The sequence below is a fragment of the Trichechus manatus genome, unplaced genomic scaffold (genome assembly GCF_000243295.1).
Source record: "Trichechus manatus latirostris isolate Lorelei unplaced genomic scaffold, TriManLat1.0 scaffold00013, whole genome shotgun sequence".
NCBI classification, from domain to species: Eukaryota; Metazoa; Chordata; class Mammalia; order Sirenia; family Trichechidae; genus Trichechus; species Trichechus manatus.
The window spans coordinates 1,389,488-1,402,515 of record NW_004443949.1 but is presented as its reverse complement, the minus strand read 5'-3'; the positions used below and the strand labels follow the sequence as shown (position 1 = coordinate 1,402,515).

At 37.2% G+C, this 13,028-nt stretch overlaps 1 protein-coding gene across 2 annotated transcripts in view; it reads left to right on the top strand.

Annotated features, from left to right (window-relative positions):
- Positions 1 to 13,028, top strand: part of DNAJC3 (DnaJ heat shock protein family (Hsp40) member C3) — a 95,698-nt gene that overhangs the window by 22,255 nt on the left and 60,415 nt on the right. The window contains exon 2 of one of the 2 annotated variants that reach the window (XM_004371390.3): positions 1,262 to 1,372. In XM_004371390.3, coding sequence (XP_004371447.1) covers positions 1,262 to 1,372 — 111 coding nt within the window. Of the gene's footprint in view, positions 1 to 1,261; positions 1,373 to 5,707; positions 7,721 to 13,028 lie in introns of those variants that run through there. The other variant, XM_023726686.1, reaches the window with a different exon arrangement.

Genomic DNA, 13,028 nt, shown 5'->3' with positions numbered 1-13,028 from the left:
TCTAAGTTTTGATAAATGCATATATCTGTGTAACCTACAGCTCTGTAAAGATTTGGACATTGTCAGCCGTCTAGAAAATTCCCTCCTGCCCCTTCCCAGTCTGTTCTTTTCCCTCCCCTCCCCGTGAGGGTGGGCAGCGGTTGCCACCCTACTGGCTTTTTTTTCCTGCAGTGTCCCTCCAGAGCCCTTTGCTAACACAGCTTAACATGATGCTCTCTGTAGAGGAGAAATTCTTAGAGTCCAGCTGTGTGTTGCAGAGCAGATCCTGAAGGGTGAATACAATCTTAGAGAATATAAATTGATAACTGGCATAGTCCACCTCCTTGGCTACTTAATTTCCATATGCACCCTTCTACACACATGTGAACCTCAGTACAATAAGACAACTCTATTTTCCACCTAATAAGATATAGCTATCCCTCTCACGAGGAACCCTGGTGGTGCAGTGGTTAAGCACTGGACTGCTAACCGAAAGGTCAGTGGTTTGAACCCACCAGCTGCTCTTCAGGAGAAAGATGGGGTAGTCTGCTTCCATAAAGATTTACAGCCTTGCAAACTCTATGGGGCAGTTCTGCTCTGTCATATAGGGTTGCTATGAATTGGAATCAACTCAAGAGGAATGGGAATCCTCCTTATTAGCGAAGATGTTCTCACTCCCCGCCCCCCCGACTGAGAAGACACACAGTTCCAACAGTCCTAGTACCCATCGCTGACGATATTAATTACTACTCATATTCCATCACTGTCCCACTCAGTATTCAGTTATGTAAAGACTAAATTGTAAAGTTAACATCCAACATCTTCTATGTAAAATAAAAATGGGAATGAGAGAAGTAGATGGTTAGTGTATACAAATAAACACATGTATTCAACAAGCAAACAGATAATATGCAAAACTATTGTAGTCATTGTAGTGAAATGTATAATATTCATGAAAGTGAAATTCTAGTTTAACAAAGTAATTCTAATTTTGTTCAGTATTTTCACTACTACTGTGTTGTGTAATACTCTCTTATTTTGTAGATTAGCGACATTGTTTTGACTAGTTAGGTCTGTCTGGATATATTTCTGAGCTGATTATACTGTGTAAAATAAATTGCTGTTTGTGCATTATTGTTACTTTCTCTAAGTTATTTTTCAGCTTCTGTGACTTTTCTCATCTGAGTAGATGGCTGAGCCAAATAACTATATTTTACCTTTTTATTTTGAGAATTGAATTTTGGTTTGTGCAAAGTTAACTGCTTTTTCTGTTTGTTTTTAGGCGCTGAATGTGGAGTAAATGCAGATGTGGAGAAACATCTTGAATTGGGCAAGAAATTACTTGCAGCTGGGCAGCTAGCTGATGCTTTATCTCAGTTTCATGCTGCTGTAGGTTCGTATCTGGGAACCAGAATATTTAGTGGCAGTCTTAGTGAACTCTAATTTATAGCTCCTTTTTTTTGATAACATTTTAAATAAACATTTAATTAATGTCTAAATGTTTAAATAAAATATTTCCAGGATTCTGGGTGAAATAGGCTAATAAAATATATATCTAATACTTCGGTGCCCATGTATCTAACATGAGAGAATTTTCCAGATAACTGAGATTTATTACTGAGTACCAGGAATAATTCAAGATAATTTTGATTGAACACTTTCCCTTAGTGTGTGACATACTTTTTTCATCCTTGTAAACAGATTTCAGTGAATACAATTTAATTTTCTTGATAGCTTGGTATCATCAATATAATAATCGCTTTACTTTGATGCCCTTGGGGGATGCTACAGTTTATTGCTTCTTCAGTGTTAGTCAAACTCCCACTGCTCCCGATGACATGACTCCATATTGCTAACTTGTATCTCCCTGTGGCATCAGCTTTCTCAACTCTCACTGCAGGTTTTCATTTGTTAAGACTGTGAGAAATGAGGTGACCAGAATAAAGACGTTCTCAGTGTGGGCTGGAAAGATTTCCCTGTGAATGAACGCATAAACTTGTTCTAGGGCTTTTTGACAGTCACTTTCCCCAGAGTTCTTTTTTATTTACTTATTTGGAATAATTAAGGGTCACAAGAGAGCACCCTGTGGGTGCTTACTTGCTGTAATTTATTATATAAACAAAAGGTAGTTAGATTTTGGTCCGGCAGTATCTTTCCTCATGCTTTTTCTTAAACTCAGATTTTTATCACTGATGTTACTAGCTCTCTGTAGTAATAGGAAACCTAGATTTTATTCTTGCCTTTGTCACTTGATAATCCTGTGACATTAGTCAAATTATGTTAAATTTAATGTTAAGTTTAATTATGTTAAAAAAAGGTACATTTAAAGAGCTGCTGGTGGATTCGAACTACCAACCTTTTGGTTAGCAGCCAAGCTCTTAACCACTGCGCCACCTGGGGCTCCACATTTAAAGAAATAAGCAATAAATTTCCAGTAATTTTCACTGTGCCACGCAAAGGAATTTTTGGGAAGAATTAGGTGAGAAAAATGGATGTAAAGTTTTCTTTGAAAGTAGGGCACAATCACATGTGTATGGTATATAAAAATAAATCTAATTTTTGTGTTTCTGAAAATTAAGACTTTTCTAAAAAGAACTGATTTGGTATGTTAATAGGGTTAGTTTTCTTAACTCTGTGGAGCTTCTGCTAGGAAGTGTTTTGCAGACGCAGTGATTTAGCTCTCCTTTGAGAAGTGATAGTTACTTGGAACAACAATTTGCAGCAGTTACTTTTCATGAATGGCCATTTAATATCTGATCACTTCATTACTAAGTGCACACTTTTTTCAGTGCTTCCAACTCTCTTTAATACTGCAGCTTGGTAACTTAAAAAAAATTTTAATTTAGACGATTTCTGTTGTCTTAGAAAATGTCTAAATATTGATTCTTCCCTACTACCACAAGAATATTTACAGAAATTTATACTTTCTACCTATTTTACGCTTTATTTGTTTTCTTTAATCTCACATTTAGCAGAAACATTAAGGGCTATGGCATATTGTTAAAGTAGCTTAAAACAACTGCCCATTTTTCTTCAGCATCACCGCTGCAATATAAGAGTTCTTGAGATGGCAGTTCTCCAAAATACCCTGTAAAATATTATTGTCTTCAAAGAAAAACTTATAAATCAGTAAAACTGAAACATTTATTTGTTTAAATTAGAAGGGAAGACATGAAACACTGCTAGTGCATTCAGAATTCGAATAGTGATTTGCTTCATCACATTTTGGCTAGTAGCAATGGTTCTCAAATGGGGTATACGTCATAATTTCTGAGGAAGACGCATGTCGTTTGAGAACATTTATCATTTTAGTTTATGTAAAACACTGTCCATAAGAAACTATAGAAAATAAAGTTTAAATCATATACAGTGGGGATATGCAGTAGATAGTAATGGGGTAATGTGGTGTCATAGCCTATTGAATCTCGAATGAAATGTATGCTTATCAGAAGAATATAGACCCTCTATTTCAGTTGTCTCTTTTTTGTTTGTTTGTTTATTATTGTGGTTTAAGTGAAAGTTTACATTTCAAGTTAGTCTCTTATACAAAAATTTATACATACACTGTTATGTGACCCTAACTGCTCTCCCCATACTGTGACAGCACACTCTTCCTTTCCAACCCTGATTTCCCACGTCCATTCAGCCAGCCCCTAACCCTCTCTGCCTTCTCGTCTCACCTCCAGACAGAAGCTACCCATTTAGTCTCATGTATCTACTTAAGCTAAGAAGCACACTCCTCACGAGTATCATTTTATGTCCCACAGTCCAGTCCAATCCCTGTCTGAAGAGTTGGCCTCGGATATTGTTTTCGTTCTGGGCTGATAGAGAATCCAGGGGCCATGCTTTCCGGGGTTCCTCCAGTCTCATCTCCGTCAGACCATTAAGTCTGGTCTTTTTACATTAATTTGAGTTCTACACCCCACCTTTCTCCTGCTCCATCAGGGACTCTGTTGTGTTCCCTGTCAGGGTGGTCATTGGTGGTAGCCGGGCACCAACTAGTTCTTCTGGTCTCAGGCTGATGAAGTCTCTGGTTTATGTGGCCCTTTCTGTCTCTTGGGCTAGCGCTTTCCTTGTGTCTTTGGTGTTCTTCATTCTCCTTTACTCCAGGTGATTGGGACCAATTGCTGCATCTTAGATGGCCACTTGCAAGCTTTTAAGACCCCAGATGCCACTCGCCAAAGTAGGATGCAGAACATTTTCTTAATGAGCTTTGTTATGCCAGTTGACCTCGATGTCCCCTGAAAGCATGGACCCCAGACTCCTGACCCTGCTATTCTGTCCCTCAAAGTGTTTGGTTGTATTCAGGAAACTTCTTAGCTTTGGTTTAGTCCAGTTGTGCTGACCTCCCCTAAAGTCGAATCTTTAGCATGGCCACATTAACCGCTGCAGGTATCCCAGTGAGTTAGCAGGAGTCTCTCACTAACAGTGAGTTAGTCCAGGTCTCTTGATTTCTTGACTAACCAGTTATTCACTTATTACTGTAGGTTGTACAGCTGTGCTGTTTTAAAATTGTAAGCTGATATTAGTGCTGATCCTTTGTGGTGAAATATCATCTGTGTTTTAATACATTGAGTTAAACTATGACTACATTAAAAAATATTCATTAAAATGTTTATACTTCTCAACTTCTAAATTTTAGTTATGTAATTTATTTCTTTAACTTCCGTGATTAGGAAATTGATACTAAAATTCGTAATAGAAGCATTGTGAATGTCAAGGGATCATTTTTTATTACAGTGTTATAGTTGACATTGTTTCAGTATGTCACGCCCTTTCTTTCATTTTCATTTTTGAAAAATTACTTCTGGGCCCAATACATTTTGTGATTACATTTTTACACAATGAACTATGTATGTATTAAAACTCAGTAGCATTATACATAATTGTTTCCATGTTGTAGTACAGATATTGGTGATTTGGTTTTAAATCTTTTTGTTTCTAGCATATAATTCATTTTTTTGACGAAAATTTTAAGATTTGGAACTTAGTGACTGAGAAATACTCTTGATCTGTTGGAAACAGTGTAATTCAAGGAAGTATTAGGTGCTGCTTCCTGAAGTAGTCTTCGGAAGCAGTTATGTCTTTCACTGTCAGGAAGTAGTTAGATACAGGTTTTGTCCAGAGATTTATCTTAGAGAAGACTGCAGTGCAGGTAGGAAACATGCCCTGCCTCTCCTTCCTGTGGCTTGATCTTGTGGGGATAATGAATCCTGGGGCCTGAATCCATTTCTCTGATAGACTTGACAGAGTGTCTTAGGTGTACCTAGAATGAATGCCTGTCTCAAGTGGTAATTAAATGGTGGGCATGTCTGAAATGACAAGCTTCTCCATTTACATAGTAAAAAAAAGCATCACACTACATAGTTTTGCTCACTAAAAAAAAAAAAAAATCCATGTCTGCCTTCGTCATTTAAATGTACTGTGATGCTTTCTCACTGCATTTGAGCCCCACTTGTGGAATGGGGACGAGCGGCACTGGATACGTTGAGACAGAAGGAGGGACCGAGTGCTCCAGTGACTTTCCAGTCACATTTTAAAGGATTGTGAACCTCTTGAGGATAGATACAATCTTGTTTATTTTTTATCTCTGCTAGATGCTCACTGAATGTTTGAATCAGTGAAAGCCAGTCAAGAGTAAGAATAAAAAATTGTCCATGTCCAGGCAAGGGTATTATTCCCCCTGCCTCCCACGTACCATTTACAATGTCATTTGTAATTGGCCATCTGATACATTTTCTCTAGAGAGTAGTCATATTTTCTTTATTAGGGCTGCTTTCCTCATACTTCAATTGTTTGATAGTTTTAGGACTCCGAGTAGACCTTAAATCCATCTCCCTTGTTCAAGTTTTTGACAAACTAGTATAATGATATGAAAGATGTATTCTTAAATGAAATCCAGTATTTCTGTATGTAGGCTTGCAAATAATTTCTCCCATTTACATAATGAACTGTATGATGTATTGGATGGATAGGAGTAAAAGTGATTATTTTCAATGTTATCAAATGTTGTATTGTGAGTAACTAAGCATGAATTTTTTAAACCAGTTCTTGTTCAGTTGCTGCTTCATGTACAATCATGTAAGAATAGATTCCGCTTCTAGGAACTGCTTGGTATTTAAGGTGAAAAGCCAGGGAAAGCTACTTGGATTTGCTATGCAAGCGACTCCATGCCTCTGAGCATGTTGATTTTTGGCTCATATGTTGAGCTGCTGTCATTTGATTCCTTATTTTTGTAAGTTCAGTGTTACAAGTTGGGGTTCCAAACCTATTTTACATCTTAAAAATATATAAAAACTGAATAGTAAGTGAAAGTGAATGTCTCCACGAATGTTATAATCAAATACCTAATACAACAGCTATGTTACATATAATATTTGGAGGTTTTTCTGCAATGACTGGAATGGTCTTTTTTTAAATTTTTTTTCAAATATAAGTCTAATGCAACTTTTACTGAAGGAGCCTTCTTGTTAAAATGCTAGCAATAAGCATTCTTCTTTACTTGAAAAAACTTCATATAGAGTTCAAAATCAGCAATACCTGTTTTTGAAAATGTCATTGTTAATTTCACGTGGAAGAATAATCTGAATGTCCTGGCGAGGCATGTCCTACGTAAGAGCCATTTCTGTCCTGACTTCTTTAGGCCCCTTTCTTGACCCAGGCAGGTCTCAGTGTTGCCATTGACTTGTGAGTGTCCTTGTTTGCTGTCCTTATCAGGAATTTGTTTCCATTTCCTTCCATTTGAGTCCCTATTGTGAGCCAGATGCTCTGAAGATAGAAAACTGAGTCAGGTATTAATCCTCCATTCAAGGAATTTATTTTCTCTAGACTAAGATGTATGTATGCATAATCGATATTGGGAAGTAGTGGTAAGTGTTAGGTGCATTAACGAAAACCAAACCCATTGCCACTGAGTCAATTGTGGCTCATAGTGACCCTATAGGACAGAGTAGAACTGCCCCATAAGGTTTCCAAGGAGCGGCTGGTGGATTCAAACTGCCAACTTTCTGGCTAGCAGGTGGGCTGTCAATCACGGTGCATAGAGTTTTATAGACTGTTATGGAAATTGAGGAAATGAAAGGTTTATTTTCCCATGTGTAACCAAGTCAGTCATTTGACCTGTGCCTCAAAGATTGAGTAGGATTTGGACATAGGAAGATGATAGTGCGTGTGTGTGCGTATTTGTGCGTCCGTGCCTTATGTTATTTCTAGTATTTCTTACTTTTAGTGTAAATAAGCTATGGAGAACTTAAGTTCTTCTTCTTTTTTTTTAATTAATGAATGTAAAAGTAATCCATACATAGGAAACATTCTGACATATGTGGCCAGGATAAAGAAGAAAACCCAATTTCTCTGCACGTATAACTAGTATTGACGTGAGTGAATTTCCTTCTGGTCTCAAGTACAGTCATCTAAGTGTTAGTAATCCTTAGGTATCAAATCATTCTTATGGCCAGACCCATAGAGCTTTAATTAGTTACAAATTCTACATCAAATATAAACTGAACCTAAAAATATTCTATATCAAGCATACTCTAAAATTAGTCCCTCTCTTTCTTCAAGCTAATTACGGTATTTTGTAGGAAATCTCCTAGAAGTAGACTACTGCCGTTACTCATCTTTCCTTGCCTCCCAGAAGAAACTGACCAGGAAGGAACTTTCAGCAGGGCGCAGCTGGAATCATTCCTGGTTTTATATCCTGTTCTCTCCTCCTGCCCCACCTTCCTTTGCAGTACATCAGGTAGTTTTTCAATGCCATTAAAAACTGTTTAAAAACATAATTTTGAATGATTATGTAATATCCCATCATAGAGATTTTCACATTGTCATGTGTTCCAAATGAGAAGACATTCAGGGTTTTTAGGGAGTTTTATGGTATTTATAAATATCATAGTGATGAACAGCTGTGTGCATAAATGTTTATTTTCCCAAGATATGTGACTGGATGTGGTCACTATTTTTTATTTGAGCTGTTTTGATAGGTGTGTAATGATATCTTGTTGTGGCTTTAATTTGCATTTCCTCAGAAGCTGATGATGTTGAACATCTTTTCATGTGCTTATTTGCTATCCCTATATCCTCTTTGGAAGTTGTCAGAAATTAAATGGAACACATAAGAATCGATATCCTTGGCATTAGTGAGCTGAAATGGACTGGTATTGGCTATTTTGAATCAGACAATTGTATGGTCTACTATGCTGGAAATGACAAATTGAAGAGGAATGACATCACATTTATTTGTCAAAAAGAACATTACAAGATCTATTCTGAAGTACAGTGCTGTCAAGTGATAGGATAATATCCCTACCCCTACAAGGAAGACCAGTTAATACGACTATTATTCAAATTTATGCACCAACCACTAATGCCAAAGATGAGGAAATTGAAAATTCTTACCAACTTCTGCAGTCTGAAATTGATCATACATGCAGTTAAGATGCATTGATAATTACTGGTGACTGGAATGTGAAAGTTGGAAACAAGAAGGATTGCTAGTTTGGAAATAAGGCCTTGGTGATAGAAACAATGCCGGAGATCGCATGATAGAATTTTGTAAGATCAGCGACCTCTTCATTGCAGATTCCTTTTTCCAGCAACATAAATGGTGACTGTACACATGGACCTTGCTAGATGGAATACACAAGAATCAGATTGACTGCATCTGTGGAAAGACACAGTGGAAAAGCTCCATATCATCAGTCAGAAGAAGACCAGGGGCCGACTGTGGAACAGACCGTCAGTTGCTCATATGCACGTTGAAGTTCAAGCTAAAGAAAACTTAAAACAAGTCCATGAGAGCCAAAATACGACCTTGAGTATATCTCGCCTGAATTTAGTGACCATCTCAGGAATAGATTTGACACATTGAACACTAATGACCAAAGATGGGAAGAGTTGTGGAATGACATCAAGGACATCATTCACGAAGAAAGCAAGAGGTCATTCAAAAGATGGGAAAGAAGGAATAGACCAAAATGGTTGTCAGAAGAGACCCTGAAACTAGCTCTTGAACTAAAGAGAATGGAAGAAATCATATGAAGTAAAAGAGCTGAACAGAGGATTTCAAAGGGTGGCTGGAGAAGACAAAGTAACGTATTATAATGAAATGTGCAAAGACCTGGAATTAGAAAACCAAAAGGGAATAACACAGCCAGCATTTGTCAAACTGAAAGAACTGAAGAAAAGATACAAGCTTTGAGTTGCAATGTTGAAGGATTCTACAGGGAAAATACTAATCAACGCAGGAAACATCAAAAGAAGACGGAAGGACTATACAGAGTCACTGTACTGAAATGAATTGGCCGACATTCAGCCATTTCAGGAGACAGCATATGATTAAGAACCGATGATACTGAAAGAAGTGCAAGCTACACTGAATGCATTGGCGAAAAACAAGGCTTCAGGAATTGACGGAATACTAATTGAGATGTTTTCATTAGTAAGTGCAGCGCTGGTGGTGCTCACTCATTTGTGCCAAGAAATTTGGAAAATAGCTACCTGGCCAACTGACTGAAATAGATCCATATTTGTACCCATTACAAAGAAAGGTTATCCGACAGAATGTAGAAATTATCAAACAATATCATTAATACCACATGCAAGTAAAATTTTGCTGAAGATCATTCAAAAGCGGTTGCAGCAGTATATCAACAGGAACTGCCAGAAATTCAAGCCAGATTCAGAATAGGTTGAAGGATATCATTGCTGATGTCAGATGGATCCTGGCTGAAAGCAGAGAACGCTAGAAAGATGTTTACCTGTGTTTTATTGCTATGCAAAGGCATTAGACTGTGTGGATCATAACAAATTATGGATAACATTGTGAAGAATGAGAATTCCAGTACACTTAATTGTGCTCATGAGGCAGAGACCTAGAGGCAGTGGTTTGAACAGAACAAGGGGATACTGTGTCATTTAGTCAGGAAAAGTGTGCATCAGGGTTGTATCCTTTCACCATACTTCCTCAGTCTGTATGCTGAGCAAATTATCCGAGAAGCTGGACTGTATGAAGAAGAATGTGGCATCAGGATTAGAGGAGGCTCCTTAACAACCTGCGATATGCAGATGACACAACCTTGCTTCCTGAAAGCGAAGAGAAGTTGAAGCGCTTACTGATGAAGATCAGAGACTACAGCCTTCAGTATGGATTACACCTCAACATAAAGAAAACAAAAATCCTCACAACTGGACCAATAAGCAACGTCATGTTGGACAGAGAAAATATTGAAGTTGTCAAGGATTTTCATTTTACTTGGATCACAATCAATGCCCATGGAAGCAGCAGTCAGGAAATCAAATAATGTATTGCATTGGGCAAATCTGCTGCAAAAGACCTCTTTAAAGTGTTTAAAAGCAAAGATACCACTTTGAGGGCTAAGGTGGGCCTGACCCAAGCCGTGGTATTTTCAGTTGCCTCATATGCATGCGAAAGCTGGACAGTGAATCAGAAAGACACAAGAAGAATTGATGCCTTTGAATTATGGTGTTGGTGAAGAATATTGAATATACCATGGACTGCCAGAAGAACAAACAAATCTGTCTTGGAAGCATTATAGCCAGAATGCTCCTTAGAAGCAAGGATGGTGAGACTTCATCTCATGGATTTTGGACATGTTATCAGAAGGGAGGAGTCCCTGGAGAAGGACTTCATGATTGTTAAAAGTAGAAGGTCAGCAAAAGAGAGGAAGACCCTCAATGAAATGGGTTGACACAGTGGCTCCAACAGTGGGCTCAAGCAGAGCAATGATGCAGGGCCAGGCAGTGTTCTGTTCTGCTGTACATAGGGTTGCTATGAGTTGAAACTGACACAGTGGCACCTCATTACAACCTACCCTCTTTGGTTAAATTTCTCTTCATGTCTTTTGTCACTTTCTATCTGAATTGTTTTTGTACTGGTGAGTTTTGAGGTTTGTTTATATATTCTGTATACTAGTGCTTTGTTGGCTATGTGGTTTTCCAGTATTTTCTCCCAGTCTGTAGCTTGTCTGTTTATCCCGTTCCCAGGGACTTTCACAGAGCAAAAATTTTAATTCGATGTAGTCCCGTCTATCTTTTTCTTGTATGGATCGTGCATTTGGTGTCATGCCTAAGAACTGTTCACCAACCCCTAAGTTCTGAAGATTTTCTCCTATGTTATGTTCTAAAAGTTTTAGTTTCACATTTAAATCCATCATCCATTTTGAGTTACTTTTTGTGTAATTTGTGAGCTTTAGGTGGAGGTTCATACTTTTTTTGGCTTATGAATGTCCTTTTGCTCTAGCACCATTTTTCTTGTAAAGGCTATTCTTCCTCCACTGAATTGCTTTTGGTCCTTTGGTCATATTTGTCTAGGTCTCTTTCTTGATTCTATATTCCTTTTTATTGCTCTGTGTGGTGTTGCTTGTGCCAATACCACATAGTCTTAATTACTGTAACTATAAAACAAGTTTTAAATCAGTTGGAGTGATTTCTCCTACTTTTATCCTTCTTTTTCAGAATTCTTTCAATTATTTTAGTTCCTTTGCCTGTCCGTATACATTTTGGAATAATCTTGCCAATATCTACAAAAAAATCTCGCTGGGATGTTGTTAGAAATTGTATTAAACCTATGTATAAATTTGGAGAAAATTGACATCTTTACTGTGTTGAGTCTTCCAATGCATGAATACAGTATATCTTTCCATCTATTTAGATATTTGATTTTTTTATCAACCTTTTTGTATTTTTCAGCATGCAAGTTCTATACATGCTTTGTTAGATTTATACCTACGGATGCCGTTTTTTTTTTTTGAGAGAGATTTTAAATGGTATTGTGTTTTTAATTTCAGTTTCCAGGTGTTCACTGGTAGTGTATAAAAATACAATTGATTTTTTTTATTTGTTGATCTTATATCCTATGACCTTGCTGAATTCACGTATGTGTTCTAGGAAATGTTTTTTCAGAGATTCTGTGGATTTTCTATGTAAACCATCATGTCATCTGCAAATAGAGTTTTATTTCTTTTCTTCCTGATGGTGTATGTCTTTCATTTCCTTTCTTGCCTTATTGTGTTGGGTAGAACTTCCAGTACTATGTTGACTAGCAGTGATGAGAGTGGATATCTTTTCTTCCCAACCTTAGGGGGAAACAGTAAATCTTTTTACCAATAAGTATGATGTTAGCTGTAGGTATTTTTGTATCAAGTTGAGGAAATTCCCTTGTATTCCTAGTTTTCTGAGAGTTTTTATCATGAATGGTTGTTTAATTTTGTCAGATCCTTTCCTGTATCAGTGGATATGTTCATGTGATTTTTCTTCTTTAGCCTATTAATATTTTGATAACATTAAATATTCAAATACTGAACCAGCCATGCAACCCTGAACTAAACCCCACTTGGTTGTGGTGTATAATTCTTTGCGTATATTTCTGCATTCTGTTTGCTAATATTTTAAAGAATTTTTGCATCTTTATTCATAAGGGGTATTGATCTGTAGTTTCCTTTTTTTGCATTGTCTTTCTCTGGTATGGTGTCTGGGTGATACTGACTTCATAGCCAATATGGAGCAGATTGTGTAGAATTGGTGTTAACTCTTCTTTAAACATTTGGTAGAATCTCCCAGTGAAACTATTTGGACATGGAGATGTCTTTTTCTTGAGGTTTTTAATTATGAATTGAATTTCCTTAATAGTTGTATGGCTATCTAAACTATTTCATATTGGAGTAGTTGTGGTAATGTGTACTTTTTCAAGAATTGGTCCTTTTATTTTAATATATGTATAATCATAACACAATACTTACCAGTCTGTGGATGGGAATCTAGAGCCTCAGCTGTTTATACAGTAATATTACTCTAAAAAAAAAAAACTGCCTTAACTTTTTTTTTTTTTTAAATTGTTGTAATTAAATGAGGTTTACATTTCAAGTTAGTCTCCCATACAGAATTTTTTTTTAACATACATTGTTATGAGACCCCAACTGCTCACCCCATTCTGCGACAGCACACTCCTCCCCTCCGCCCCTGATTCCCCATGAACATTCAACCAGCTCCTAACTCTCTCTGCCTTCCCCTCTCACCTCTGGACAGAAGCC